The 14,357-nt window shown below is 34.2% G+C and overlaps 1 protein-coding gene across 12 annotated transcripts in view; it reads left to right on the top strand.

Annotated features, from left to right (window-relative positions):
- TCF12 (transcription factor 12) overlaps nt 1-14,357 on the top strand; it is a 376,180-nt gene that overhangs the window by 301,263 nt on the left and 60,560 nt on the right. For 2 of the 12 annotated variants that reach the window (XM_027067347.2, XM_027067343.2), the window contains exon 1: nt 7,386-13,773. The exons of 9 other annotated variants lie outside the window; for them this stretch is intronic. In XM_027067347.2, the coding sequence (XP_026923148.1) occupies nt 13,705-13,773 (69 nt within the window). In that variant the 5' untranslated portion in view covers nt 7,386-13,704. Of the gene's footprint in view, nt 1-7,385; nt 13,774-14,357 lie in introns of those variants that run through there. One more of the 12 variants, XM_027067345.2, reaches the window with a different exon arrangement.

Here is a 14,357-nt window from a genome sequence, read left to right as displayed (position 1 = left end):
TACAGAAACATCTTAGTATATAAAGGGAATGGTTCTACAATCCATTCCAAACTTATATTCAGTTTGGTCATTGACTGAAAGATTTTCTTCATACATTAATAAGAAATAGCCACCATTTATGCTGACAGTAACTACTGTTCAGAACAGTGTCAGAATTGTATCAGTGTAGATAATAGGTTTTGAATCCATAGTTTTAAGATGTTCATTTTTGTGAGGAGCCAGTAATGTCTTTGATCTTATTTTAAAGTCAAAAAACAGAAGGAAAAGTAACTGGTGAGTAAGTCCTGTATATCCAGTTGTTTGTACTGATGTGACTGTACAACCACAGCAATATTTGTTATTTTCTGACCTCTCCTATTTTTTTCAAAGAGAAAGAACATCTGAATTTCAGAGTTGGCTTTTAAGGTTTATTGAACTCTTCAGTTGCTGGTGTTTCAGATCTTTAAGACTTAAAGCAGACATAGGATAAGACCCAATGTGTGTTTGTGTGTGTAACTTGTCTAGTTTTTAAAGGTTATGTGGTGGCTGAATTCTGTGAATGCTTTTAGAGTTTAAGCCCAATGTTAAGGTATTCAGCATCAGTATAATCATGAAAGGGTTTTACTGTTGTTTTAACCTAATGCAGTTAAGGATTATTTTCGCAAGCATAGGAAAGGATAACTATAGGATAAATTAAGAAATTCCAGGTTTTATCACTGAGGATGTTGAGGACTCTGGATTTCATTCTCAGTTAGGGAAGACAATTATATCCTAAGTAATTTGGTGACATGAAATTTGCCATATCTGATACTCCCTTTGCTTAACCAGTAGTGATTTTACTTTGAAAAGTCACTTACTATACTTGTATAGTATCTAATTTCAAGGTCTGTAATGTATGCTATATAGATAAGTACCTAGTTAGGTTTATAAGCGTTTTAAAAGCACTGCTAATCCAAAGGTACTTTCTGATTTCTCCTTTGTGTTTTTATTGAATAGATTTTAAACAAATTTTAATGTGTGGGTCATTTAAAGTTTTTGTCTTTTTTTTAATGTTTATTTATTTTGAGAGAGAGAGAGAGAGAGCGTGCGCACAAGTGGCATAGGAACAGAGAGAGAGGGGGGTGGAGAGAAGATCCCAAGCAGGCTCCGCGCCATCTGTGCAGAGCCTGATGTGGGGCTTGAACTCATGAACTGTGAGATCATGGCCTGAGCCGAAATGAAGAGTCAGACAGACACTTAACTGACTGAGCCATGTAGATGCCCCAAAGATTTTGTCTTTTATCTTCTTTAATTATTTGAATACATATCTGTAATATGTATTCAATCCAACATATCTATAATATGCCAACATTTTATGTGTTCAAAAATAGTGTGATTCTAGAAATTATGTTTCTGGAAAATTTTCTAGAACCTGCTTACTTTTTTGTTAATAACCTATATGTCGACTCTTCCTCAGTGTGCTTGACCAGGAGTCAGCAGACTTTTTGTGTAAAGGGTTGTGTAGTAAATGTGTTCAGCTTTGTGGGCCAGATGTTCTCTGTAACAACTATGCAGCTCTGCTACCAGAACATGAAAGAAGCCCCAGATGATACATAAATGGACATGACTGTGTTTCAATAAAACTTTATTTGTAAGATCAAACGGTGAGCTAGATTTGACCCATAGCCATAATTGCCAACTCCTGCATTAGGCAACACAAGTTATATGCTTTAAAGTAAATACATTCTTACTTTCATAATATAGTCCCTGTGAAAAACAGACCCAAAGTGAAATAAAATTTGTCATTTTTTAGGTCTCTTCCTTGGTTATTTGTGGGGCTTTTTAGAGTCATTACCTGATATTCATTAGTCCCTTCTTCATTTTCTTAAGGTTCCAGGCACTGGGCCAGAGTTTATTGTATTGGCAGAAACTTCCCAGAACCTTTATTTGCTTTATTCTGACTGTGATAATGGAGGAGCCTCAATGTATAAAGTGGGGGGTACAGTGTCACAATTTTTCTAGATTTAAATGTTATATTAGGTAGTATGCAGGAGAGTTTATGACTTCAAAAGTAAGTCCATGAATTGATATATTAGTAACTGATTATTTGAAACAATTGGGTTTAAAGTATTTAAATAAATTTATTTTGATATAGGCAGTCCTACAATAATATTTTACTTAACTGTACATATATCTCCGTGCCCACTCATCATCTTTTATCCTGGTCCAGAACCCAAAGCTTAAAGGTTGTTTCTAGCAGCTTGAGAATGAATTGCAACCCAAATGTGATTGTGAAACAAATTCTGTTGAAGCATAAGCACTCTATAAACATGAAAGCTTCATATGAAACTTAATCCTCCATCTCATGACTAGAAAAATCATTTTCTCAATCGATGTTAACCTCTATAAATTTAAGTGAATATTTATGGTTCTTATTTAATTCCCTCTTTAGCTTTATGATGACTAGTATCAATAAGAAATAAGTATTAAAACCCTTGTCAATTTTCTGACTTGTGCTTGATAATTTTTTAAACTATAAAACTTGATATTATTTGAAATCAAATTATTTTTTTCAACATCATCAAAGACATACTTTAAAACCCAGTAATTTTTTTCAGAGAATCTTTTTTTAAAAGAGATTAGCTAGAAACTTTTTTTAAAGAATTTTTCAAAGTTTATTTATTTATTTTGATGGGATGGGGACAGGTGCAGGAGGGGCAGAGAGACAGGGAGACAGAATCCCAAGCAGGCTCCACCCTGTCAGCGCAGAGCCCTATCTTGGGCTGGAATTCAACAACCATGAGATCGTGACCTGAGCTGAAGTCAGACGCTCAACCAACTTAGCCACTCAGGTACCCCAAAACTTTTTTTTTAATGTTTGCTTATTTTTGAAAGAGAGTGCACACAGGCGTGCATGCAAGGGGGAGAGGGGCAGAGAAAGAATCCCAAGCAGGCTCTGCAGTGTCAGTGCAGAGCTCAACACTGGCTGGAACCCACAAACTGTGAGATCCTGACCTGAGTGGAAATCAAAAAATTGGACGCTTAACCCACTGAGCCACCCAGGTGCCCCAGAGAGAAAGAATGTTAAGCATGCTCCATGCTCAGCATGGAGCCCAAAGCAGGACTCAATCCCATGACCCTGGGATCCTGACCAGAGCCGAAATCAAGAGTCTGATGCTCAACCAACTGAGCCACCCATGCACCTTTAAAACCCAGTAATTTGAATAAGAATTAGAAACTCTTTCCCACTAAAGTGGGCTCCATTTAATAGATCTCCAGTGAATGGAATATGAATCCATTTATATATCAAGTACTTATTATGAGTGAAGAATTCTATTAGGCCCTACAGATTTAAGTATAAATAAAGCATGGACCCATGTACCCTGTCTTCATGATGCTTATAGTCAAAACCTAAGTCTGACCTTTGGAAAGAAATACTTTGAAATTTTTTTCTGTTGAGTAATTGTTGCCCTCTGGGCACGTCCAGGAAATGCTTTTTGAATTAAATTAAAAGGATAAAAATAAATACTGTAAAGCCATTACTTTATGTTAACTATAATAGGGAACATCATCTGTTAATGACTTCCTTCTCCAAGCTGTACTTTTCGACTTCCTCCTACTCTGGCTGTTCAGATCATCAAAAATATGTTAACTTCTTTTCTTTGTAAAGAAACTGAATTATTTGTCCTATTTTTTTCTCTGCATTTATGCAGTTAACTCCCAGTTACAATGGGAGTTATTTTTGCAAAAATAACTATTTTGCAAAAAAAAAAAAAAAGGAGTAAATTTGCAAAAAAAAAAAAAAAAGAGGGGGGGTAAATTGCAGGCAATTCAGCCATTACTCTACAGTGCCTTAGGATTAACCCAATTAACAATATAAGGTCCTGATCTTTATGTGACAGATGGAAAACCGGAATATAGGAAACCTATTCCTAAAGGGCGGGGGGAGGAGAAAAAGCTGTAGTTTCACTGACATAAAAATGAAATATTGGTTATCTTCCCATACTAAATACCTCATAGTAAAATTATCTTCAAAAATTAGACCATTTGTCACCACCTGTTGCTATCATCATTGACCAGGCCACTTTTATTCCTTTTCTGAATTATGGCAACATCTTCCCAGCTAGTCTTCCACTTTTCCTTCAGTCTTTTTTTTTTTTTTAACACAGGAAGATCCTTTTAAAATCTAAATCAGATGATATTCTTCTGTTCAAAATCCCCAACAGCATTTCTTACCACTGTAAAACCAGATCCTTAAAATAACTGTCAAGACCCTTCTGATCTGACCCCTGCTACTTCCCAGATAGCATATCCCATTAATTTACCTATCTAGCCACACACTTGCCCTCTTTTACTTTTCCTTAAAGATATCAATCCTCAGGGCCTTTGCATTTCTCTGCCAGAGCATACCTCCCTTTATTGTCCACATAGCTAGTTTTCTCACATACTTTTTTCTTTGATCACATAACAATCACTAGGGATCTTTCCTGACTGTTCTAAATAAAATGGCAACATGTCCCTGTCACTCCCTCTTTTCTAACCTGCTGTATTTTTCTCTATAACACTTATTACCCTCTGATATACTATAATTTTTCTGTCTCACCCAGGAGAAACTTGATAAGGCAGGGGCTTTCTTTATGTTGTTTTATCTGTAGCACCTTGCTGCATAATGGATGCTCAGTGTATATTTGTTGAATAAATGAACAAACTCAAATAAAAAAACAGTATAGCCATGACTTTTCCTTTATCTTGGGCCATGCTCAGTTGAGTTGACTCAGAAGGCATAAAAAACATACTGGGCAAGGGGCGCCTGGGTGGCTCAATCAGTTAAGTGTCCAGCTTCGGCTTAGGTCATGATCTAGCAGTTCGTGAGTTAGAGCCCTGCGTCGGGCTGTGCTGATGGCTCAGAGCCTGGAGCCGCTTCGGATTCTGTGTCTCCCTCTCCCTCTGCCCCTCCCCTACTCACGCTCTGTCTCTCTCTCACAATAATAAATAAGTGTTAAAAAAAGAATTTTAAAAACATACTGGGCAATATGAATTTAACATACTGCAAGAAGAACTAGGTATATTTTAACCATCTACATAATAAGTGTTTAGTATGCTTAAACTCGGTAAAAGCTTTTTAGGGAGGAAAAGAAAATCTCTAATTTTTTATCAGAAAAGGAGAAGTCTTTTCAGTGGCAAAGGTCACTGAAATTCTTTCCAGTTATACAGACTTAGTTTTTCCCTCTGTTAGATACGTTAGAGTTTGCAGTTATCCGTGTGAGGTCTCAGCATTTGATAGTCTTATATTCATAGGATCTTTATTCCAGTTTTAGCAGCATTAATAGTTTGAGCCATATATATATATATATATATATATATATATATATATATATATGTAATTGGAATCCAAAATAACCAATGATAGGGTAAACAGGTATTCTCAAGATCACATACCTGTAAAGGTATTATGGTATTGCTAACTAATTTTCATTCTTTACTTTCCTATTGTACCTAGTAAGCTTTCCAGCCTACATAACCATTACAGCCACCTTTGTTTATAATCCACATAACAATCTTTTATTGATATACAAATTCTCCAGCCAAAAGGCACAAAAAAGCACATCACAGGCCCAAAATTCTTTATTGCAGAATAGTGCAGGAGCCACAGCCTACTTAATTATGATGGGCTCCCCACTGACTCCTTAACTTTCTGTTGCTTGCTAAAATTATAACAAAGCCATCTCTCTAGAGGCTTACATGTTTGTTTGAAGGATATGGCCAAAAATCTTTTACTTTCCAGATGATGCTATATTAAATATAAAATGTCTGGCCTGTAGATCAAATTTTACTTTACTGAGAAGTCAAAATTGTTATTGAGCCAATTGAACAATGACAAAGTTAGGTAAGAGTTGTCACCTATTGGTAAGATGTCAACCCATCTATCTTTTTATTTATTTATTTATTTATTTATTTATTTATTTATTTTTACCATTTTGTTCTAGACACTACATAGTTTTTTAAAAGAATGTTTTAAATGAAAATATTACTAGGTAATAGAAATATATAACTAACCCCTCATAAAGATGTTCCATTTGCTAACATAAATGTTATTAGAATATAAAGCATTCAGGCTCTGCTTGGAACTGAGAAGTTGTAATTATGTTTTTGGATTTCCTTTTGGATTAACCTTTCATTTTATGTGAGGCTTTTAAGCTTTTAATTATGCCACTTACAGATACAATGACAAAAATACAGTTTAAGATTGGTATGGACAGTGGGTCTCATCTCCACCAGTGAGTCACAGCTCTGGGTCTTCAAAAATAGTACTATAAGAAGATGTAAAATATTTCAAAAAATCTAACAAATTAGGTAAAATTATCCGTGGTCTCTGAAACATCAGGGTTTTTTGTTTTTTTTTACTAGAATTATTTCAGCTCAGCATGGCAATGCTTCATTTCCCTTTTAATCAGAAATTCTGAATGAGGGGCACCCAGCTGGCTCATTTAGTAGAGCACGTGACTCTTGATCTTGGGGTTGTAAGTTCAAGCCCCACTCTGGGTATAGAGATTATTTTAAAATAAAATCTTAAAAAAGATTTAAAAAATAAGAAAGATTAAAAAATAAAATCTTAAAGATTTTTTAAAAATCTAAAAAAAGAAAATTTCTGAATGAAATTCATATGGCTTTGTTCCTTTTTTAACAGGGAAAAATATTCATTATAATTTAATAAAAAAAAGAGTTTAAGAAACAAAAATCTTTCAAAATAGGAATTCAGTGTTTTGGGGCAGAGTAAATAATAAAAGGTTTTATTGATGGTGAAATGGCTAGGAAATCTTTGGCCTAATTTAAAATCCTGTGTTTTGCAGCAATGGAACTTAGACCATAATTTATAAAGTTTCCTGTAATTAACTTTGACTAGTATGACTCCCCTTCCAGCCACCCCTTCTAGCATCCTCAGTCCACTTTAGTGAGGTTTCCTTTTATTAATTTTCACAGTACATAGAACAAGTAAGTTAACAGATTTCATCTTTCAGAGTTTTATGGCTATTTTCTGTTGGGGTGTCAATTCTTGCCTTGACCAGTGAAACATACTAAACATTAGTCCAACTTTTGTTTTGCTTTGTCCTATGTTGAACTGACACATCTCTCATTTCCTCCCTCATTTATTATACCCTCCTCAGATGTGTTTTTAAAATGAAGTATTGGGGCGCCTGGGTGGCGCAGTCGGTTAAGCGTCCGACTTCAGCCAGGTCACAATCTCGCAGTCCGGGAGTTCGAGCCCCGCGTCGGGCTCTGGGCTGATGGCTCAGAGCCTGGAGCCTGTTTCTGATTCTGTGTCTCCCTCTCTCTCTGCCCCTCCCCCGTTCATGCTCTGTCTCTCTCTGTCCCAAAAATAAATAAATATTGAAAAAAAAATTTTTTTAATGAAGTATTATTTGGCTTTTGTTGAGAGTGGTCCCCATAATTTAATAGTAAGAAACCATTCTTTTTGAGAAGGTTTTTCTGTAAATTTAGGATCTGCATGGCTTCTTCCAGTGATTAAAGCTAAAATTAACTTTATTTTTTTACTTGCTTACAAAATATGAGGAAGATGATTTGGTAGACTCTAACTATTTAATTAATTATAGATATGAAGTATTTAAAAATTACTACCATGAACAAGAATTTTTACTCAAGCACAAAACATAGATTGGGGCCAAAAATAGCCTAATGTATAAGTTACTTAGAGCTTTAGATTGCAGATTCTTTAAATGGCTCTAGGCTAAAATGCAGATGTTATTTTTGGTCTCTTTAAAAAAAAATAAGAATATTATATCTGTTGTTATTCTATTTCTTCCATGGAAAGGATCTACTGCTTTCCAGCTTAGAAGAAAAAAACTGCAGAAAAAGAAACAAAAAAATCAGGCAGCACTTTTCCTAAACTAATTTAACCCAAGACCAAATTGTTCACCTTCTATAGATGATTTTAAATAATAGCTTTGTTTGCTTACCATTTTGTTTTGTTGTTGGGTTGTCAATAGTGCAAAGCTTTGTCTTGAAAGCTCTTTAGGAGTGCTGGTTTATTGAGGGATCTAAAAACTTGGGTATCCTCCTCATCATTTCTTTACATGCACACACACCATTAGGCAGTCCTGTGATTACAGAGCCATCTGCAGGAAAATTATCAAGTTGCAACATAGTTAATGATTCTTTTACCATGTTATTTCAAGTGGCAGATGAGAAGTGACAAACTGCAATTCATATGGAGAAAGAAATGGACAGCCAAGAGATGTAGGAATTACTTGGGAGAGCGGACCCCTTCCTTTAATTTTTCAAAGAAAACTGCTTTGTCATAGTGAGTTTGTGATGAAAAGAAACATGCAATTTGCTTCAGGTTTTACGGATTCTCAGTAATTATAGTTCTATCTCATTTGAAGGGGTGTCTAATGATAGTCTTTTAGAGGCTTTGTATGATCTGTTCATATTGCTATCAGGAGGATACTATTTATTTACCCCCAAAAGAGATTTATTTGCATTCTCCTACAGAAGTTATAGTTGTTTTTACACATCCTCATTATACTCAAATGGTTGTCAGAGGGGGAACTAAACAGTTTTCTTTGTTCCCTGTATATACAGTTTATATAGCTGATTTGCCATGGCTATAGAGATAGATGTTTTCTATTTTGTTAATCATTAAGCATTTGTAAAACTCAAGTTAGATTTGAGATTTTTGTAATAAGAAATCTGATGTTCTCTGAGACAGGTAATGAGACAGACATGATTTGTGAACTCCAGCATTGTTTTTACTCTGCTCTGAGAAGTATATGTTTATATGTATGTTGATGCTCCTAATATCCTACCAATATCCAAATAAACTGTGTACCAGTGCTCGGACCAATCTATAATACCATCCATTATAAGTCTGATTATTATTTGATTTGGCTGAGATTTAGGTACTCAAAATTAAGGCATAATTGAAACGATTTTTTCAGAGTATCACCTGAAATATAAAAATCACAAAATAAAGTCATTGATTTTTAAGATTTTTATATAGTGGAAAGACAGTATTTGGAAGCCTCTTTACTGAGTGATAGGAATCAACAAAATTAGAGTGACATTGTTGAATTAGAAGATGCATTATATGATTTCAGATTAATAGCATTATTATCTTTAAATAATATGCATTGAATGTTAATGGATTGGTTTAAGAGAGATGCATTATTTTGCTAGAGTTTTATATTCTTGCTTTCTCTTTTGCAAAAGTAAATTTTGTAATTTGTGAGGGTTTTAGAAAAAGACCAGAAGCAACTTCCTGAACACTTAGGAGTGGTTTTTTAGTAACAAAGCAGCACGTACTAGAAAAATCTACAATATAATATTCAGAAATAAAACCTGGAATTTTTGTGTCTGATTTAGTTAGCCAGGCTAACTGAAATACTGTATATTTAGTAGGAGACCACATTCATTCACAGGTCATCTGTCTACAAGCTAAATAAGGAAGAGGAGGCATTGGGGAAGGGTCTTTTGCTCTGAATCTGCCCACTTGTAGATTCCCTCACTTATTTTCCCTCTTAAACCTATCCTCACTCCCACTTCCCTTGCATAATTTATTAGCTATTTACTGAGTTTCATGCTTAGGAAAATACAGAGTTCATTTGTGGAATTATTCACATGTAAACTTTGTTTGGCTCCATTTATCACTCTGAAAGTCTTATTTTCCAGGAATTGATTCACTTAGAAATAATGTTGAAACTTTTCAAGAGGAATCTTCTGAACGGGGTTTAGATTTACTTTTCTAGGCAGTTAGATACTCTAGCCTTTTGGGACACCAGAATGTTGCCTCCTTGTTGTAGAAAAATGTACAATAAGATAAACCATTAACTGACCTTTATTACTAATTAATTCAAGATGTGTAATTCAGAATTTTCTTTTGAAAACTTTTTAGAATTTTAGATCATTCTTGAAACATTCTTAAGAATAGTTTAAAAAACGGGGAAGAGAGCTATAGTGATCCAAATAGGGATAAGAAGAGCTAACAAAATAGATTAAAATATAATACTGTATAGGTAATTCCATGAAATTTTGCATAGCTCTCCAAGGAAAAGTTGTCTGTTTCTGAACCAATAGAAAAATAAGAAGGAAAAAGGAAATTTTTGCATGTGGGATTGGGATTTAAACAGAAGTTGCCAGATAGTCCCTACCTAGTAGACTTTTTGAAAACATCATTTCCTAAATCTAAATCTTCAGTAAAGAAGTAAAATCACTTAGGCAAAATACATTATAGCTTTTTCTTATCTGGTTTAGGTCTGTGCTTGATGGCCGTTGGGAAGGCAATAAACATTACATCCTGAACTATTGAAGGAAGGGGAACCATACATGAAATTCAGTGAAATGCAATAATCCTCAAACCAGGAATCATCAGTTTGCTAATAAAAGATGTATGGCTCCAAGTCATATTTTTTCCAAGGTTCTGTGACATTTTCATTAATCATGTTGCCAGTGTTTACGGGAATGCCCATTTTGTTATAAAACTTGGTGATTGTTTAGATTATTAGACGAGGTAGCATGAATATTAAGTCAGATCACATACTCTTAGAATAACATATAAGTGATTACGTAGAATTGTGGGTGGAAACAATTCAGGATAAAAAGTACATGACAGTTCAGAGCTCCTGTGCAGACTGCACGTCTGTCTGCAATCACATTTAAAAAGTGGCCCTGTCTCCAGCTGACTCGTTTTGTCAGACTGAGTCACAGGATTAACCCTTGACATGTTCCTTTAAAAAAAAAAAAAGGCAAAGATTAAACAACTGCATTCACCAGAGCAGTACTTGATCCATCTATATGCCTTTTTTTCCTGTAATATGATTCTTCTTAAGGAAAAAAAATGTGCTGCAGCTGTTACATAGATTAAATTAGAATTTTTTTCCCAAAATATTTTTGGGGAAGAGAAAAAACACTTCTAAAAGATCATTTGTAATTGTGATAAAGAAAATGATTGTCTACATCAACCAGTTTTAGTTTCTTTGGGGTAAAGCCAGCTTAAAAAAAAATGATATTTGGGAGTAACGGAAGACCTTGCTATAGCATAGAAGTAGAATATGGGAACACTTTATTTAGATTACCACCGTTTTCATGATGATTTACTGTGTTCAAAAAAAATCATTTAATGTCGTATGTATGTAGATCTCTCTTTCTAAGTTTCTGCTTCCTAAATTCTGCTTTTGAATTTAGGCAGTAGCATATACCAAGTGAATATGTTGTATATTGGGGAAGAGGGAGCTGTTTTAAATGCACCTGTATGGATTTTGTATCTGTGTTTTTGAAAGCAGGAATGAAAAAGAGAAGCAAAAGCTTTTAATTACTCAACTCTCTTTAGAAACTATTACATTTCACATTCAGGTTTCAGCTTTAGTAGCAAACTTCTCCAATTGCTTAATAAACTACTTTAGAAGAGTAAAAGATTATACTGTCTGGCTTTACTCTCAGTTTTCTTTTACCTGAATATTTGTTTATTCTTTTCACAGTATCATATAGTTGTATCTAAAATAAAGAACTGTTAATGAAATACTAAAATTTTCATTGTGTTTTAATAGCTAAGATTGCATGGTTGGGTTCACATGATACTGTTTGTTTTTATCAGACAAAATAGTACTCTTTACTGGCAAATTCCAGAGAAATGAGCCTAACTACTATAAGTGGATTTTGTTGTTGTTGTTGTTGTTGTTGTTGTTGTTGTTGTTACCAACATACAGAAGTTGTCTCAGGTTGGAGCAATGATTATAGGAAGAAAATGTTCAGGTATTATCAGTGTTTTGTGGCTTCCCTCTTTGCCCCATTCCTCCTCAATTTCTATTCAAAATTTGTTTTTAAATTTTAATCATTAAGAGAAAGAAAGTTTTATTTTAGATAATTGATTTTCCTTTTTTTTTTTTTAAGAGTAGCTGTTCTGTTAGGGAATGACTGTATCTATGAAAGAGTAAAATTTACTTGAATGGTTTTAAGACGTGGCATTGTTAATTGTAAATCAAAGCTTTTTACACAGTTCTCTAAGGATTGAAATGAAGTCTTTGTGGCCTCTCAGGAGGGAGGAAGTTACAAACCACTCTGCAGACTGGCATTTTAATAGTCTGCTGTACAGTGATGTTCTTTTGCAGCTGCTGCTTAGCCTTTTCCGTATCTGGAGAATGTGGGGAGGTTTTATTGTTATTCCGATACCATCAGCTTTTAAACATTGTGAAGTTAGCTGGCCTTATTGTCTGATTTGGTTTTATTACTATAATTTGATCAATATGTTTCATAAGAATAGATTTTGTTTGTTTTCAGATTTTTTTACTGTCTGATTGAATATTTCTGGAATATTTTTTAGAAGAGCTTTGCTTCATGAAAGGTGCCTTTAAAAAAGGTGATGTACTCCTTGTTTGCTCTCCTTTGATTAGCAGTTTTGTTAGAACCTACAAGGCACAGAGAAAAGAGACAGTATTACAAAGAGGTTTTGATGGGAAGAAAAGAAATGTTTCTCTTCTGTTTTTCCGGGTTAGAATCCAGACAAATCCAAAAGGCAAATTGAAAATTTTTTAAATAACAAAATAATTTGTGGGAGAAACATGTATTTGCAAGCAGTGTCTAAAACCTTTTGACTTATAAGTACAGTGAATTGTTTAAGTCCTTATAAGGGACTTTTATTCCCATACTGTTTATTTTTTCTTTTTGAGAAATTTGAGTATTAACATAAAAATATGAATATATAAGCTATTCTTTAAGAACAATAATGAACTTGGAGGAAAGACTTCCAAGAAGCCTTTTTTGTTTATCAGCTATAGTGCCTATCTTGTGTGTTATACACACCAGCCTCTCATACTTTTATATAAGGAAAAACAAAACTTTGTGTTTTTTCTATTTACTGAATTGCTTTTACATATTAGATGTTCTGGAAGAGTGCAGTCCATTATAAACTTCTTAATTGGTGTTGTGAATGAGGAATTTAAGGAGATTTATAACTGAAAATCTTTATTAAATATGTCTGCTTTAACAAACATTTATTTTCAAGATATTTTTTAAGCTTTTATACTGAACTTTTTCATGAAATGTGCTCCTTTCAAAACTTTTTTCAGTATGATTTTTATAACTTAAAAAAAAATCATGGTTTTTTCTAGTTAGTTCAGAGGTACTTACATGATGGGTCTGCTTTCTCCAGGAAGTGATTTTGTACAAGGCTTAACCGTCTAGATCCTTCTTATTAGACATGATTCAGTGTTTCCAATTCCTGATAGCTTGATCATGTGTTTATCAAAGTTGGAAGCAACTTTGGAGCAGGCCAGATGGTAATGTTGCTAGAGATGTAGCAAGCTAGGTTTCCCTGCCACCTGTAGTCTAATTTAATTAAAACTAAAAACAGATTAACAGATGTCAATTTGCCTTTCTTTGAGAGAGAGATGACAAAATTAACAATTTACTGGAATATTTATCTCCAGGAACAGTATCTATTTTCATTATTTAGCATTTGTAAGTGACTTGTATTTTTTTAATACCCCAAACTTTGTCTTATTGGTATCCTCCACCAATGCAAGGTCTTGACAGAAATTGAAAGAGGTTATTACAGCATAAACCCTCCCTCTGTGCTCTGTGAGTTGGTTCAGTCCTATTTTGCATAAGTTCCTTTTGAGTAGATCCATGTGTGGATGCATAGTGCTGAAGACTTAACTCTGTTTGGCTGTGTGGATGTATGTCTTGGAGAGAAGCTGTGTGCATTAGCTGCAAACTAGCATTTTCAAAATCAACATGTATTGTGCTTACCCTGTCCCTGGAATGGGCAGCAATTCTTTGATGTATTACTACAATGGGAAAACGGTAAGTCTTTTTCTTTGTTCACGTAGCTTCTAACTGGGTTGTTTAATGGAAAGCAGTGTAGATTAATTGCTTTTTACTAAAACCTGTGAGTTCTCTCATTTTCTGCAATATATTTAAACTATGTATTTCTTTGTAAGTAGTGTCAGTAAAGTTGCCTTTGATACTATTACTCAGTAGTTGTTCGCTTTTATTTTTTAAATAGGATAGAAAATAAACTTGAATTTGTGAGTTATTATTTTTAATGCCTGATGTCTTTACTAGCAATCAGCTCAAAAGTACATTTGTTTCAATGTTTTCTTATATTGTAAACATCTAGTCTATATATAAAATACATACACACGCACTCACAGAGAGAGAGGAGTGTTTGATGCTTTGTAGATAGAAGGGAAAGATGAAAGTCATCTTGGATATTCATAAAAATAACAAGTATGAAGCTCTGGGAATGATTAGGGAAGCAGTCAGCTAGTGAGGACCGTATTTCCTGTTTGGAGTTTCAGGTCCAGAGCCCGACTTTACTGGGATACCATCTGTTTCCAATCAAACTAGAATTTTGACCCTGTACAGATTCATAAAATAAATCACTA

Source organism: Acinonyx jubatus, chromosome B3 (assembly GCF_027475565.1).
Source record: "Acinonyx jubatus isolate Ajub_Pintada_27869175 chromosome B3, VMU_Ajub_asm_v1.0, whole genome shotgun sequence".
Taxonomy (NCBI): Eukaryota; Metazoa; Chordata; class Mammalia; order Carnivora; family Felidae; genus Acinonyx; species Acinonyx jubatus.
Note: the sequence above shows the minus strand (reverse complement) of the source record. Positions and strands in the feature narration are given on the sequence as shown.